This window comes from Onychomys torridus, chromosome 4 (genome assembly GCF_903995425.1).
Source record: "Onychomys torridus chromosome 4, mOncTor1.1, whole genome shotgun sequence".
In the NCBI taxonomy this organism is placed as follows: Eukaryota; Metazoa; Chordata; class Mammalia; order Rodentia; family Cricetidae; genus Onychomys; species Onychomys torridus.
Window position 1 is genome coordinate 50,875,542 of NC_050446.1, and position 18,668 is coordinate 50,894,209.

Sequence of the window (18,668 nt, forward strand, 5' to 3'; positions counted from 1 at the left end):
CAAACTGGACCAGCAGGATGCAAGAAAGGTGATTGCCAAGCTTTACAAGACAAGGTAGGACAAGCCTTCGAAATTCCCTGCTTTATAGCAAAGTCTGTCAGATATGCTAGGCCTGTAGGCTAAAGTTGGATGCCCCAACATTACAGAAGAACTTTGGGTGACTGTCCAGACAGCATGATGTTCCTGTCATTAGGTAATATTTTTCACCCTTCTGAGGTCTTTGATGGAATTGAAGTCTAAATAGTTATAACTATAGTTTTCCTTAATTATGATAAAAAGGTAAATTAGATGTAAAACTTTAGAGTCACAAAGAAAATAGAGAAAATTAGAGAAAATATTCTATTAGTTTTGCCAAATACAAATAAACTTAATATAACTGTAATTCTTACTTGTTTTTATTGTATATAATCTTACTATGTTAAAGTTAAAACCTTCCTTTTTACTTAGACAAAAAGGGGGAAATGCTGTGGAATATTCCTTTACACTGTGTGAATATATGTTGCTGTGGATGGTTTAATAAACACACTGCTTGGCCAATAGCTAAACAGGATAAAGTTAGGCAGGAAAGCCAAACTGATAATTATAGTGATATTTTATTTGTACTGAAATGTGATTTTATTTGTATATTAATAAAGATGCCTTGGGGTCAGAGCAAGCCATAGCAGAAGCTGGGCAGTGGTGGTGCACGCCTTTAATCCCAGCACTTGGGAGGCAGAGCTAGGCAGGATCTCTGTGTGTTCAAGGATACAGCCAGCATGGTGACACACGCCTTTAATCTCAATACCAACCATAGAAGACCTGGAGGTCTGTACAGACAGGCAGTGACGAGGAGGTCATGTGGCTGGGTTTACAACCAATGAGAACGCAGAACAAAAAGTCTCTATAAAAGACAGGACACAGAAGTAGGTCTCTTCTAGAAAGGAAAGACAGAGCAGCAGTGAAGGGTAAGGTTTTCAGCTCTCAGCTGTTGCTCTGACCTCTTGGCTTTTAACTCTGCAATTGGCTCTGTGTTTCTTATTTAACAAGACAGTTACATCTACATCTGGCGCCCAACGTTTGTGGTACGAATTCACGAAAAAGCAGCTTGCCTGTGGCCTTGCGGGCCCCAGTTCAGGCCCGAGCTACATTCCGCCGGTTGTGGTGGCGCACGCTGGTAGGATTTACTGAAGAAGGCTGAGGCAGGAGGATCCCGAGTTGAGGCCGGCGGCCTAGGAGGTTTTCTAAGGAGCTTTGGCCAGAGCCCAGACACAAATGGTGGCAGTGGGACCATGGAGGCAGCGACTACTGCTCCAAGTTGCCAGCTTCTTCTCATCGTGTTGGTGATGCTGCTACCTGGGACGAAGGTTTACCGCTGCTTGTTCAGAGAATTGCCAGGACCATGGTGTTACAAGAAAGCAAAGGTCAGTTTGGAAAAGTTTGGCAAGACAAATGGTGGGGAGAAATTGCTGTTAAGATTTTCTCTTCTAGGGAAGAAAGTTCATGGTTCTGAGAGACAGACATTTATCAGACTGTAATTGCTTCAAACCAGAGAGAGAGAGAGAGAAAAGAAGTCTGCAGGGAACCATGACCATGCCTAACAGCAACTTTGAAATCTTCAAAAAGATGGCAGGATCCCGCAACGGTGATTCCACATAGACTATGGTAAAGCCATTAAGCTGATTAACAGCATGGAAAGAGCAACTTTGGACTACAAACTGCTTAGGACAATTTTGAGATGGCTAGTTGAGATGATCCAGCCTGACAGACTACTTGAAAAAGGACTTGAAACAAGCCCTGCACTTTCTCATTATGCAGCAGCTGGACAAATGATACAAGACTTGACAATTAACCCAAAAATGTTCTTTTCAGGATCCCCTAAAGATGGAAGTAACTTTAAGAAAATGATGCCCACTTTCCCAAGAGGTGGGATGGGAGGTTTTTGGTCATTGTTTTGGATATTGTCATTGTTTATGATGGTTGGTTACAAGTTGTTAATTGTTAATGGTCAGGAAAAGAGCTGAACATGGAGATTAGATTCAGAGGTTTTGTTTAAAAAAAAAAAAAAGAAAAAAAAAGAATATAGACATGAGGTAGATCAATGAATCTACTCAGAAAAAAGATGAAGAAATAATAGGATAAATGGGTAGATCACTGAATCTACTGTGAAAAGAAAAAGGAGAAGATGTAAAAATGAAAAAAGGTAGATTACTGAATCTATTATGAAAAGAAAAAATACTCTTAAAAAGGAACTACATGTTTTAAATAGGATAAGTACTGAAATTTTTTTTGCCTGAGTTTATCAAATATTACAGGACTGGACATTGTTATATATTAATGGATTTTTTCATCTGAATCTGTCAAATGTTAATGGACTAGACATCATTAATGTAACCCTTGATTGTATATATTGTATATACTTATTTAGATGTAAAACAAAGATGACTAGTATAGTAGGAATCTTAAAAGTTCTTATTAATGAAACCAAACCCGAGGCCAGTTATTGGGGTGATTGCTGGAAGATCAGAGAAGCAGAACAAGCCACAGTTTTCTCACCTCACCAGTTCCTCAGCTGGTCTTATTTCCTCAGGCTGGAAGCTTCTGAGTCCTTCTCCACATGAATCTCAGCTGAACTGTGTTGCTCCAAAGACCGAATACTTCTCCAGCCAAATGCTTAACTAACTAAATGCTTTTTCCTCTTTAGTTCCTGGTCCTCACGCCTTATATACCTTTTTCTTTCTGCCCCCACTCCCTGGGATTAAAGGCATGGTCACCATGCTTAGCTGTTTCTAAAGTGGCCTTGAACTCAGAGATCTGGCTAGCTCTGCCTCCCAAGTGCTGGGATTAAAAGTGTATACCACCACCGCCCAACTTCTGTTATGGCTTACTCTTCCCATTTTCTAGCCACCATTTCTGGCTCTGTTCTAGTGGCTGTCTGTTCTCTGACCCCAGATATGTTTATTTCGGGGAACACACAATATTTCAGGGAACACAATACCCACCACATTTCCCCTGTTTTTGTCTAAAATTAAAAAAAAAGGTTATAACTAATACAAGAAAAATCATATCCAATAAGTATATACAATATACACAGTCAAGATTACATTAATGATGTCTAGTCCATTAACATTTGACAGATTCAGGTGAAAAACTCCATTATATATAACAATGTCCAGTCCAGTAACATTTGATAAACTCAGACAAAAATTTTCATTACTTATCCTGTTTAAAACAAGTAGTTCCTTTTTAAAAGTATTTTTCTTTTCATACAGATTCAGTAATCTACCTTTTTGTCATTTTTATATCTTCTTTTTCTTTTTAGAGTAGATTCAGTGATCTACCCATTTATCCTATTATTTCTTCATCTTTTTTTTCAGAGTAGATTCAGTGATCTACCTCATATCTACAGACTAGACTGCTACTCACAACTCTAGGGAGGCTACCTAGAAAACAGGACCCTAACAGAAACACAGGGATCGCCCAATGACAGAGAAATGGATGAGATCTACATGAACAACCTGGACGTGAGTGGGGGTAATGAAGGGCAAGGTTCGAGGGAAAGAGAGCTTAGGAGAGCAGGAGATCCCAGCTGGATTAAGAACAGAAAGGGAGAACAAGGAATAACAGACCATGATAAATGATGACCACATGAGAACAGGAAGAAGCAAAGTGCTAGAGAGGTCCCCAGAAATCCACAATGATACACCCACTGTAGACTACTGGCAATGGTGGAGAGAAAGCCTGATCTGACCTAGTCTGGTGATCAGATGGCAAAACACCCTAAAGGTCGTGCTGGAACTCTCATCCAATAACTGATGGAAGTGGATGCAGAGATCCTCGGCCAGGCCCCAGGTGGAGCTCCAGGAGTCAAGAAAGAGCAAGGACTGTAAGAGTGAATTGTTGAGACCAAGATTGGACAAGCACAAGGACAAATAGACAAACTAATGGAACACATGAATTATGAACCAAATCTTGTGGAGCCCCCAGCTGGATCAGGCCCTCTGGATAAGTGAGACCATTGAAGAGCTTGAACTGTTTGGGAGGCATCCAGGCAGTGGGACCGGGACCTGTCCTTAGTGCATGAGCTGGCTGTTTGGAACCTTGGGCTTACATAGGGACACTTTGCTCAGCCTGAAAGGAGGGGACTGGACCTGCCTGTACTGAATCCACCAGGTTTAAATGAATCCCCAGGGGAGTCTTGGCCCTGGAGGAGATGGGAATGGAGGGGAGGGGCTGGGGGAAAGGTGGGGGCAGGGGTGAGAGGGGGGAGGACAGGGGAACCCATGGCTGATATATAAAATTAAAACACAAATATAATAATAATAATAATAATAATAATAATAATAATAATAATAAAGCATGTATACCGGGCGGTGGTGGTGCACGCCTGTAATCCCAGCACTCAGGAGGCAGAAGCAGGCGGATTTCTGTGAGTTAGAGGCCAGACTGGTCTACAGAGCTAGTCCAGGACAGGACGGGCTCCAAAGCTACAGAGAAACGCTGTCTTGAACACCCCCCCCCCCCAAAAAAAGCATGTATGAGTGCTAGGTGTGGCGGCCTAAGCCTTTAATCCCAGCACTTGGGAGGCAGAGGTCGATCTCTGTAACTCTGAGGCCCAGCTAGTCTATTTTAGTGAGTCCCAGGATCAGGCAAGGCTATATATAGTAAGATCTTGTCTAAAGTCTAGGTGGAGGGTGGAGATGGCTTAGTGTTTAAAAGTGCTTAATGTCCTTAGGAAGGGTCGGAGTTCAGGTTCTAGCATGCTGGATGGATTGGACTGCCTGTAACTCCAGCTCCAGGGAATCCACTGGACTCTTTTGGCTTTCATGGGCACTGCACTAACACACACACCCCCATAATTAAAGTAATACATTTCATTTTTTTTTAAAGTGTATATTTATAAGGAATCACACAAAATAATGGCAACCATTCTATTTTAAGCAGAAAAGGTTAGGCTTTATTTGAGGCCAAGTTTCCAAGAACGACTTCTAGAACAACATGGCAAAATGGGTTACTTTCCAAAGTCTGCTTTTAGAAGCAATGTATTGGCTGTTATGGTTTAGAGCTCCAATGTCCCTCAAAGATCCAAAGGCTTCTTCTTCCTAGAGTGAGAGCATTGGGAGTGGTGGAACCTGAGTCATATGTGGGCCTTGGAGAGGTTCTGTAGCCATTTCAGCTGTGACCTTGAATGGGTCTGGGTGCTTCTTCAGTCGTTGGCTTGTGATGGGAGTAGTTAGCTTTGCTTCTGCCTTCCCCTGATATATTGCCTTGTTACAGGCCCCAATCAACTTGGTTAACTGACCATGGAGTAAAACCTTGAACATTCTGAGTTACCAGGGAAAAGTCTTTGTTGCTAAGCCTGACAGCTTGAGTTCTATACTGTGGCCCCACATGGTAGAAGGAGAGATTGACTCTTCCACCCTGTCCTCTGACCTCCACATGTATACTATGAACACACAGGTGCCTACACATAGACACATACATAAAATAATTAATTCCCAGCTCTCTTCTTTACTTAAATTGGTAACAAATCCAAAAAGTAAAACTAAGTCTGAGTTATCAGGGTGTAAATCTAGTCAGTGGAAACTAAAATCAAACTCTTAGTTTCAAAGAATTTTTAAGATTATACCTTTTACTCTTACTTAACTTTATAAAAATGCAGGTAAATGCTAGCTCTAAATTGGATATTAAAAGTCTCTTTCTCCTTGTGTCCACTGTTTCTATCAACCTAGTCTATCTTCCACCTTGACCATTATTGTCCTCTAATTTTTTGCTTCACACTGCTGTGAGTAAACCCACATATCTCATGTCCTCAGAGCTCTACAGGTAAGATTTTCCCCATTTCCCTGATCTCTTGCCAAGCTCCTCATTGGTTACAATGCACTTCAGCCATAATAGAAACATGCAGTTTCGTCCATATTTTCTTCATTTGTCCGCTTGTCCAATCTGATCCAATTGTCACCTCACTGTTAACACATTACTTCACCAATCTACTTGAATAGCATCTGGGCAGGGGAGATAGAGAGCTCAGTGTGTAAAGGCATTTGCTGTGCAAGCCTGGTGACCTGAACTCCATCCCCAGAAAGCACATACAGGGAGAGACAACCAAGTCTTTATGTCCTGACTTCCACACATGCATATAATACACGTACCTCCCACAATAATGATAAATAAAAAGGAAAATAAGGGGCTAGAGAAATATCTCAGAGATTCATAACACTTGCTGCTCTTCCAAACAATCCAGGTTCTGCTCCTAGCATCCACATGGCGACTAACCATCTCTAACTCCAGTTGCTGGGTGATCTGACACTCTCTTCTTGCCTCTGCAAGTACCAGGTATGAACGTGGTGCAGACATGCAGACTAAGCATCCATAGACATAAAAATCACATAATTATAAAAATAGAATCCAGCACTACACCCCTCTTTCTTACTAGGGACTAAATGAACTTCACGCTAGGTAAATGGTCTACCACTGAGCTATATTACCAACCCTCAGACAACTCAATTTTTGAAAACAGATAAAAGAGTTGGTAAAACAACTTCACAGAACAATAAAGGTATACAAATGGCTGATAAATAGATCGAAGAAAAGTGGCTATCTTTTCAATAGTCATCAAAGAAATGAGACACACAATGAGATACTAATCTATGCACAAGAAGATGAGTCAAATTGAAAAGAATGAAAACATCAAATGAATATGGCATAATTAGACATCTAATGAATTACTGATGGGAACATAAAGTGGCCCATATGTTTTAGAAAGCAATCTGTAATTTCCTAAAATGATAAGCAAGGTTCTATTACATGATTCCACCATTACACTTCTGGTTGGCAATCCAACAGAAACCACAGCATTTGTACACATAAAGACTTGTATGCAAATTTTACTCATTTTATCTTTGGGAACTAAATTTGGAAATAAGACAACTGCTAGACAAACTTTGGAATAAAATTATCCAAATAAAGAAAAGATGCTTATTTAGCTAACTGCTCTAGAGCTTGGGAAGTCTAAAGTAGTATGATCTTAAACACTTCACAAAAGTCCCACCTCCAAGTATGTTAACATAACGACTTCAGGGGTTAAGTTTCCAATACATGAATTTCTGGGTGTACAACCAAATCTTAGCGTTCCTGTTATGTGACTAACTATTTTCTTTATAAATTTCCAAGTACCTAATCTGCAGTATTAGTTAATAGTTATAGAAAGTAGACAGAAAACTGAAAACTCCTATTTTGTTATGAAAGAATCCAGAAGAATGTTACATACTCCATGAATCTGCTTGTACACAGTCTGGAGAGTACAGTCAAGTTTGCAACAAGAAAAGGCAGATCAGTAGTTGATAAAAAATGAGAGAACTTAGAAATGGGTACAAGGAAATTTGGGGGTAATGAGTCTGTTCACTATCATGACTGTGGTTAACAGTTCTCTGAACATATTTCCATATGACAAATCATAGCACTCGTAAGGTGGTAGGTACCCCTTAGCAAGTAAAAGGGTTTACTTCCAACCTGAGGACCCGCGTTTGATCCCCACAAACCCATCAGGTACGAAAGGAGGGAAATGACACCTACAAGCTGTTCTCTGACTTCCACATGCCATATGTGGCATGTATGTGCCCAGAGCAAATGTCCACAAACACACACATCATGCACACATCAACAAAATCAATAATTGTATTTAAAAAAAAAAAAGCCAAAGCATCAAACTGTGAACTATGAAGTTTATTGTTTGTCTATTACATTTCAACTTAAAGTAGCAACTAAAAATAAATAAAAATCAATAAATTACTTTAATGTCTATGACTTAACTCTATGTAAATACTCTAAGTTTACTACATATTAAAAATCGATTCTTCTTTAGTGTCTGTAGTTAAAAGATTAGGATAATGGTAATAGTAATTAATAATTTAATGTCCTATTAAAAATTAAAATATCATCTCAAAATGCTTCCACACATGCTTTGAATTAAAGATGTTAGACTTCAGAACATTAATAGATTAGTAATACTGTCTGAGGTAGGTATCAGCTAGTTTTATAAAAGTTCAAATAAGTGAAACAATTTCTAAATACAGCAATATACTTTTAATTTCCAATTAGGTAATTTAGCAATGATTTTTCAATGACTATAAATCAAATAATATTCTTGAAGTCTGGAGTTTCTGTCTATGGTTCTGATCTTTACTGTAAGATAAACTACTTCTACTGTACCACACTGTCTCTTCTAGAACTAGGATTGATTATTAAAGAAAGAATTTTTCAATGTTTTTGTTTTGTTTTTAGCCTAATTCTAACCTTATAAAATCACTGTAGTAAAGCCTTAATAACAATATATTCTAGAAATGATTGAATGAAAAGAAGCATACAAGATCAATGTAAATGACGGATGTATTACCTGGCCACACCCAGGGGCAGTGCATAGAAAGGGTTTGTCATCACTCATATTCCACAGGTCCTTGTATTACCTGTAACAAAGCACAGAGAGTGAGGTGTTTTGGGGATGTTTCTGAATAAAGAAGAATTTCAAATATAAATCTCAAGATCTGATTTTCACCAAACTTGCTAACTTTTCTATTTGAATGCAAAATAACACACTTCTGCAACATTTTTAACCCTGTCTTCTGTGGGAGCCCAGGTAAGAAAGCTGTTAACTTACTGTGAACTTGTATGGGGCAGAGTGCAGAATATTCTTCCCACAGGGTGTCTTTCTAGAAAGAATTGCATAAACTATGGTAAGTGAATGGACTTGAAAGCATGGAAGTGAAGGAAATGTCCTGGCATGACCAAAGATAGGTCATGACACCAGGTGTATTCTCTCTGTACTTGTTTTTGCTTAAGCAACTGTAAACATCACCTCATGCTTTGCTTGCTTTAATAATAAAAAACGAGAGGTGCTTTGTTTGCAAGTGCAGGGGTCCCCCTGGTTTGCTACACAGGTTTTGGAGTACCCTTAAATCTTCAGTCTTAGCTGCACTGGCCCCAGAACAGGTTGACAATTTTCTACCTTTACTGTGAGAGTAGAAACATGCAACATGCAGAACCTATGCTACAGAAAGGGGTCAGAGCACTGCCATCAGGTCTTTTCTGCACAACAGTGCAAAAGACATTCAAAAAGAACAAATTCCACACACTAGGCAGCTTTCCAAGGATCACACTGCAGAAGTCATGCAGCAAGATATTTATCTCTATACTAAAATTCTTGTCAAGTATTTTTTTATTTATTGGCTAAATATGGTTTGTCTGGATGACCTTCTAAAACATCAATTAATTCTTAATTCCCTTCCTAATGTTACTTTTTCATGTGTGCAAAGTACTATGGCAAACTCTCAAAGGGAAACATGATATAAAAAACTACATTTTGACCTCTAGGCACCTCTTCTCCCAGAATAGCTAAGATAACATGGTGTGAGGGTATTTTCCAGGACCTCTTGCAGACAGAAAAAATGAAAATGCTCCAGTCCTTAATATATAATGGTATAACACTTGCATACATTGAAAGTCCATCTGTAGTCAAATTAACTAAAAGACAGAGAGGGAATATATAAGTTAGTAAAATTACAAATGAAAAGGGGATATCACAACAGATACCAAGGAAATTCAGAGAATCCTAAGTACATACTTAAAAAAAAAAAAATTTGCAGTCCACCAATCTGGAAAGCCTAAAAGAAATAGATGAATTTCTTGATGTATATTATGACCTGCCAAAGTTAAACCATGATTTTAAAAAGCAATTTAAATAAATCCATTACCCCTAGTAAAATAGAAGCAACAACTAAAGTCTAATAACCAAAACGAACCAACAAGCAAAAAATAAAACAAAAAAAGTCTAGGGCCAGATGGATTCACAAAGAATTTTACCAGATCTTCAAAGAAGTGATGTCAACATTCCTCAAATTATTCCACAAAACAGAACCTAAAAGAACATTTCCTAATTCTTTTTGTAAGGCCACTGTTACACTAATACCAAAACCATACAAATATATCACAAAAAAAGAAAACTACACACCCATATAATACCAAAACCACACAAATATATCACAAAAAAAGAAAACTACACACCCATATCCATTAGGAATATGGATACAAAAATTTTCAATAAAAGGACTTGCAAACCAAATCCAAGAACACATCAAAAATATTATCTACCATGATCAAGTTGGCTCCATCCCAGAGATGCAGGGATGTTTCAACATATGTACACTGATAAACATAATGCACTATATAAACACACTGAAAGACAAAAAACACATGATCATCTCATTAAATGCAGAAAAGGCCTTTGACAAACTCCAATATCACTTCATAATGAAAGTCCTGGAGAGACTAGAGATACAAGGGACATGCCTCAACATAATAAAAGCAACTGACAGAAAACTCTTAGTCATTATCAATCTAAACAGATGAAAACATAAAATATATCCAATAAACTCAGGAACAAGACAAGGACGCCCACTCTCTCCATACCTATTCAATATGGCTCTTAAGTCTAAGCTAGAGCAATGAGAGATCAAGGGGATACAAATAGGAAAAGAAGTCAAATTACCTTTCTTTGCAGATTATATAATTTTATATATAAGAGACTCTAAAAACTCCCACGAGGAAAACTTACAGCTGAAAAGTACTTTCAGCAAAACAGCAAGAAACAAAATAAAAACAAAAATCAGTAGCTTTCTTATATACAAATGACAGACTGAGAAAGAAATCAGGGAAACAGCACCTTGAAAAACAGCCTCAAAAAATAAAGTATCTTGGGATAACTCTAACCAAGTAAGTGAAAGACCTGTATAATAAAAACTTAAAAGAAACTGAAGATACTAGATGATGGCAAGATCTCTCATGCCATAGATTGCTAGGATTAATATTGTGATAATAACCTCCTACCAAAAGCAACCAAAATTGTACAGATTCAGTACAATCCCCATAAAAATTCCAACACAATTCTTCACAGAAGCTGAAAAAAAAACCCCAAATCTTCAAATCCTATGGAAACACAAAAGACCCAGGATAACTACATTAATCCTGAATAATAAAAGTGCTAGAAGTATCACAATCTCTGACTTCAAGTTGTATTATAGAGCTACTGTAATAAAATTAAAAAAACAACAACAGAATGTTATTGACATAAAAACAGACTGGTTGACTAATGTAATTGAAGACCCAGACATAAATCCACACACCTATGAACACACCTGATTTTTGACAAAAGAAAAAAAAAGTCAAAAATACATTTATCTTCAATAAATGGTGCTGGTCAAACTGGATGGATGCGTGTAGAAGACTGAAAATAGATCCATAGCTATCTGCATAAAACTCGACTCCAAATGGATCAAGGGCCTCCACATAAGACCAGGTATCCTGAATCCGATAGAAAACTTGAGAATAGGCTTGAACTTACTGGCATTGGAAAGGACTTTCTGAATAGGACATCAATAGCACAGGCACTAAGACCAACAATTAATAATAAACAGGACCTCATGAAGATGAAAAAGACACCTCATTTGAACAAAGCAACAGCCTACAGAATGGGAAAAAATCTTTATCAATTATATATCTCATACAGGGTTAATAAGTATCTAAAATATATAAAGAACTGAAAAAATGAACACCAAAAAAACAATCCAAGTAAAAACTGAGGTACAGAATTAAGCAGAGGTCTCAGAAGATGAAACATGAATGATTGAGAAACACTTAAAGAAATGTTCAACATTCTTTTAGATTTCATCTTACCCTAGCCAAAATGGCTAGGACCAATAAAACAAATGACAGCTCATGCTGATGAAGATGCGGGGTAAGGGGAACACTCCTACATTGCTGGTGGAAATGCAAACTTGGACAGTCACTATGAAAATCAATGTGGTAGTTCCTCAGGAAGCTAGGAATCAATCTACCTCAAAATCTAGCTATATTACTCTAGGACATATACCCTATTACAGAGGACTTGCTCATCCATATTCTTTACAGTTCTATTCATAATGGCCAGAAATTAGAAACAGCCTAGATGTCTATCAACTGATGAATATATAATGAAAATGTAACAGAATACACAGCAGAATATTAATCAGCTGTTAAGAAAAGAGAAATTATGAAAATTTCAAGTAAATGAATGGAGCTAGGAAAAAACCATCCTGAGTGAAGTAATCCCAAAAGATAAATACTGCATGTATGTTTTCTATTCTATATTGATATTAGCACTTAAGCTTTCAAAATGTGTGCTACAATCTAAATAGCCACAGAGGGTAGGTACCTAGTAAAGGGAGGTGGTCTTTCCAAGGAAGGGGAAATAGAATATAATGTTATGAAAGACAAAGGGGAAAGTAAAATAGGAAGACTAAGTAGGGAGGGTGGGAGAGAAGGGTCGGAAATATGGGGAGGTACAGCTAATACTAAAGGCCATTTGAAAACCCATATGGAAACCTATTAATGCAGAAGTGTCCTAAAATACACACTGAAAGGAATCTAAATGGAGTCACCAAATAACAGGGGAGACAGTGCCCCATCTAGACATCGTATGGCACTAAGTAAAACTTCCACTGCCAGGAAAGGGTTACATCTTGTTTAGTCATAGCCCAAAGGAGCCCCATGGAAACCCCTCAACATCACAGGCTATTTACACAGCTATTGGTTGCTCTCTACAACCTGATGGTAAGAGCCTATTCCTGTAGACAACATTTACACATGTCATCAAACATGGAGAAGTCAAGCTGGTGTCTAACAAGAAAGTGGTGTGCTTCACCCCTACTGACTAGTGTTCACCGTATACATCAACCTGGTATGTTGGCATGTAACCATAACCTCAGTGCTAGGCAGAGGGGTGGGCAGAAGGCAGGAGGATCTCTCAGAGATTCAATGCCAGCCAGGGCTACATAGTGAAACATGGTCTGAAAAACAAAGCTAAGAACAATAGATAATATTAGAAAAACTCCAGTGGAAAAATAGACAACATGCAAGAAGACATGGTTCTTACTGAGAAAAGGGCTACCAACTGAGGTATAAATTTAAAACAATGTCCTTAGTAGGCTTATCAAGAGACTAGACAGGACTAAGGAAGGAACCAGTGAGCTTGACTGAGGACAGGCCAATACATAATTCAGAACTGAAATCTAGAGAAAAATCCCAACCAAGAATAGACCATGCAAGAACTGTGGGGAATAAGTAGCAAAAGCCAGGCACAGTGGCTCCCAGCTGCAATCTTAGCACCTGGAAGGCTAGGGCAGGGTTCTCCTTGCCTTATCTTCAAGGCTTGCCTGGGCTACCTAAGTTTAGGTCTGGCTAGACTATGAGTGAGAACTTGGAGAACTTGTTTCATTAACTAAATAAACAAACAAATAAGACATGTTTTAGTTAATAATAGCTGTTTTTTTTTTTTTAATCAAGATACAACACCACAGACTCTAGAAACTCAGAGAAGCAGCAGCAAAAATTAAGACCCAGCATATTATATTCAAAATGCAAGAAAATTAAGCTAAGAAAAAAAAATATCTTGCCAGGTGTGTTGGTGCTGGTATTTAATCCCAGCACGTAGGAAGCAGAGGCAGGTGGATCTCTGAGCTTGAGGCCAGCCTGGTCTACAGAGCTAGTTCCAGGACAGCCAGAGCTACACAGAGAAATCCTGTCTCAAGGGGGTGGGGGTGGGGTAAAGAAAGAAAAAATACCTTGAAGGCAGATCAAAAATTGAAAAAAAGGGCAAATATTGATAGTCTACAGAATATTTTGTATGTTTCACCCTTTCCAAATATGTGTGTGTGTGTGTGTGTGTGTGTGTGTGTGTGTGTGTCTTTACAGTAAGAATAAATATATTTTCTTAGAAGGATTTGGTACATAAAAGGGTCTTAACAAACAATATTCATTTTTCCCCAATCTGTACCTTTTACTACAGTGCCCCACAAAACAAATCCTAAAGCATATACGTAACCTGTTTATGATATATAAATCCCAAAGGGAGCATGAAGTGAGGGTCATATAGCAACCGTCATTAAATGATTTCCCCCTAGTCCTGAAAAGACTTTCTCCTTAGTAATAAAGAGGTTACAAGACAAAATGTTGACTGACCAAACAAGTACTATTTTTATAATTAGGGTTTACAAAGTGAATGATTCAATTATACAATAGGATTTTAGTTCATCAAACATCTTCTTGTAACAGTTGATAAAATATGACAGCAAATTCTTTGCAGCTCTCCTCATATCAAGAGTTTGTGTTTCCTCCCTTGATTCTAGGTGAGTTTATAATTACTTCATCTAACAGTGTCATAGAAATGACAAAAGGCTAGGTTACACGTCTTACACTCTCTGCCTTAGTCATCTAGAGCTTGCTTGTTCTTCAAACGCTACTGCTCAGGTCACTCTAGGTCAGCATCCTAACATCATGATAGAAGAAACCATTCAAGTCTCCCATCTGGAGGTTTAGTCATCAAGAAACAGAGGCAAGTCAGCTTACTGCACCATGTCAACTGCTTGGCCTACTCAATCTGTGAGTATTTTTTGTTTTTTTTTTCAACTAGGTTTAGAACATTTCTGTATAACACATCCTTTTAGAGCTTCTTAAAATTTTTACAAAGCAGGACTGAAGAGCTACAATAAGGCAAAAAGGTGATTTTAGTTTGTTTTGTTTTTCAGAAATCTAATGTCTGGCTCAACAGAATAAGATGGTTGGATTCTCCTATTTACTTTTTTTTTTTGGTTTTTCGAGACAGGGTTTCTCTGTGTAGCTTTGCGCCTTTCCTGGAACTCACTTTGGAAACCAGGCTGGCCTCGAACTCACATCCTATTTACTTCTTATGTTCAGCTTGTTATGATTTATACTCAGGCAGCTTATGGAGAAACTCCTACCTGTACATTTTTAAAGAATGAAAGCCAAAAAAAAAAAAAAACCACAATTAACAAATTAGTATTATTATGTCAATGGCTCTTACTGCAGACTCTAGAAAGAACATTTAGGACCCATACAGGTGCTTGAACAACTTTATAGGAATTGACAATACAATCAATTTAAAACAATTTCACTCTCAGAAAGAAGCAGATTTGGCAGAATTTTAACATACACATTGTTAGAATAAGAAAGTTTCCCTCAGTATCTACTGTTCTAGGAAGTTTTATTTGTTTTGTTTTTGAAACAAAGTTTCATGTAGACTAGGAAAGCTAGTTAAGTACCCAATGCTAACAAATTATTTTGTTTAAGTATATGATCTTGTTTCTTCCCTTTTTTATTGCCAGGGAAGGTGTGTGTGGAGGGGAGACACTATGTAGACCAGGCTGGCCTAGAACTCAAGAAATCTGCCTACCTCCCAAGTATTGGGATTAAAGGTATGTGACACCACACCTGACCATTATGTTTATTTTTAATTTGATTTTTATTTTTTTTTGAGAATTCAAAGCAAATATTATATTTACATCACCCCCTCCCTTCTTCCCCTCCAATTCCTCCTGTTCACTCCTTCAATTTTTTATTTTTTTAATGTGGTCAATCACACTGAATGATCCTCAGTTGATAAACCAACTAGAATGTTTGGAGAAATCCTATTTTGGAGATATAAATCTCCCGATTTTATTTGCTAATATTTTGTTTTGCATTTTTGTTCATCAGAAATAATCTTATTACGTGTTATTTTGTGATGGTTTTATAATTAGAATTGGGACATGTTAATTCTTTTTAACTTTCTAAAATAATCTATATAAAAACTTGTATTAGAGCTGAAGAGTTGGCACCTGCTGTTCTCCCAGAGGACCCAGGTTCAATTCCCAGCACCCACATGGCAGCTCAAACCATCTATAAGTGCAGTCCAAGGGAATCTGATGCCCTTGTCTGGCTTCTGTAGGCACATCAGGCATGCATGTGATGCACATACATATATACATGCAGATAAAACAACACTTATACACATAAAATAATAAATATTTAGAAAAAAGGTGTATATTTGAAATAATTCACCAGTGAAGCTATCTGGGCCTGGGGATTTCTACTGGGGAGGTTTTAATTCATAAATTCAGTATCTTTAAATAGATACAATCTAAAACACTTATATTAGGTTTATTTTCGAGAAATTTCCCATCTATGCTTTCAAATACATCCATCTAACTATTAATAACATTCTCTCACCTTTTTCCATATCCATTAGATGCATGGTGATATCCTTTTAAATTAATAATATTGCTAGCTTTTTTGTTTTCTTTAATACATTTTCCTAAGAGGTTAATTACTTCTTTACTTTAAATTTTTGGCTATATCCATTTACTCCATTATGTCCCTGTTGTCTATTTACCCAATTCCATTGTTATACTAAGTCGAATATATAAAAATAAAAAGTAAACTGCACATCTGAAAACAAAAAACCCAAACCCCAGAACAAACTATATTTTTCACAAGTACTTAAGACAGTCTAGATAAATGGAAGCTATGCCATGTTCATGCACTGTAAGAGCCTGTGAAATGGTAGTTCTGCTCCAAGTAATCTCTTTCAGATCAAGGTCAGTCCTAACCAAAATCTCAGCAGGTTGGGGGGAGACAAAGAGGAAGGGAGGGAGAGAGGGAGGGAAAGAGGGACAGAGGAAAAACTCTGATTTTAAGATTTATAAAGGGCAAAGGTAATCCTGAAGACATATAATCAAGCTACAGAATTTAGAAAAATCAGATATTATATCAAGATCTACTATAATACAGCAATAATTAAGACAGAGTAGTTATCAGTCAAATTGTAAAATATAAAGCAATGGCAAAGAATTGAGTCCACAAATAGACCCACACATAAGCACCTGATTTGTACAAAGGTTTCAATCTTGACTAATTTCAGTGGGAGAAGAAATTACCTTATCCAAATTTGGTTCTACAAATTTTCTATCAATAGTATTTGACTAACTAGTAGCTTAGGTTATATCCTTTACAACTCTGGGTAATTAATCTTTTAGCTAAATGTTTCCAAAAGCATACTCTACAAGGATATTAGTAGTTATAGAAAATATCTATATCCAAATAAATTTAGGAAATGTTTTATATGGGTTTCATTTTTCTAAATCCTTTGAGATTCTTTAATGCTATGTTAAATCAAGAAAAAAAAAAACAACCAAAACCCATGGATTCAACCTTTTGCCATCTCACATTACACAAATCAACTCAAAGAGATGAGTTTGAATATGATAATGATCTTCATGATTTTGATATAGGCAAGTTTCTCTCTATTTTTACTTTACATTTGTGAGTGTCTTGCCTACATGTATGTGCAAGGTGTGTGTGTGGTGCACGCAGACATTGAAAGAGAGCACCAGATCCCCTGGAGTTACAGACAGCTGTGAGCAGCCATCTGGGTGTTGGGAACAAAACCTGGATTCTTCAGAAGAACAAGTACTTTTAAGTGCGGATCCAACTTTGTAGCCCTAAAAGTTTCTTTAAAAGAACCCAAAAAGCAATATTCAGAAAGAAAAAGATTGACAAAACAAAACTCTACAAAGTATATTTTGGTCTTTTTATACTTCCATATCAAGCAAAACCAAAATAGTACACCTAAGAAATAAGACAAAAAATATATAGGTACCTTCATCCATACACGTGTGTTCCAGAAAAAAACCTTCTAAATCTGAGATGGTTTCATACCATCAAAGAATTATTTATTTAAAAAAATCAGTTAAGAGAGACAGAGAATTCAAAGAAAACTAGCCAGAACTACATAGTGAGACCCTGCCCCAAAACAACAGCACGACCACAACATTAGGAGAAAGTGGATGTCACCTTTACAGCATTTAGATCAAGCTGACAACACATATTGGTTGAACAACAGAATTGAAATAAAATAACTGCAGAGGATAAAGAGATGTTAGAGCTGAATCTAGTAAGACTTCTTTATCCCAAGTACCAAAAAAAAAAAAAAAAAAAAAAAAAAACCACAAAACAAAACAAACAAACAAAAAAACCCACAGAACATATGAAACAATTTCTATCTAGCAATCAGCCCAACCCAGCAAGCCAATACATGTTAACATTTATTAAGATACTAATCCAGTCTTTTCAACAAGTAAAATTCATGGGGAAAGAGGAAGAGTCCAATTGTCCAGAAAGAGGAGGGACTGTAAGAGCGTGAATTGTTGAGACCAAGATCGGAAAAGCACAGGGACAAATAGCCAAATGAATGGAAGCACATGAATTATGAACCAAAGGCTGTGGAGCCCCCAGCTGGATCAGGCCCTCTGGATAAGTGAGACAGTTGAATAGCTTGAACTGTTTGGGAGGCACCCAGGCTGTGGGACCGGGACCTGTCCTTAGTGCATGAGCTTGCTGTTTGGAACCTTGGGCTTACACAGGGACACTTTGCTCAGCCTGAAAGGAGGGGACTGGACCTGCCTGTACTGAATCCACCAGGTTTAAATGAATCCCCAGGGGAGTCTTGGCCCTGGAGGAGATGGGAATGGAGGGGAGGGGATGGGGGAAAGGTAGGGGCGGGGGCGGGAGGGGGGAGGACAGGGGAACCCATGGCTGATGTGTATATTTTTTATATTAATAAAAAATTATATATATATAAAAAGATACTAATCCAGTCTTTTCAACAAGTAAAATTCATGGGGAAAGAGGAAGAGTAGAGGGGGGAACTTTTTAAGCTTAAATGAACATCTAATAGATACCCAACAATCTTGATCGTGATTAAAAAACTATAAAAAGATATTTCTGGGTCAAGATTACTTTCCTTCTGCAAACAACTTATAGCTTGC

At 37.6% G+C, this 18,668-nt stretch overlaps 1 protein-coding gene across 1 annotated transcript in view; it reads right to left on the reverse strand.

The window, feature by feature from the left end:
• Window positions 1-18,668, reverse strand: part of Atf2 (activating transcription factor 2) — a 91,055-nt gene that overhangs the window by 44,575 nt on the left and 27,812 nt on the right. Inside the window, 1 exon segment of the mRNA XM_036184773.1 lies at window positions 8,372-8,441. Within this exon segment, the coding sequence (XP_036040666.1) occupies window positions 8,372-8,419 (48 nt within the window). The 5' untranslated portion in view covers window positions 8,420-8,441.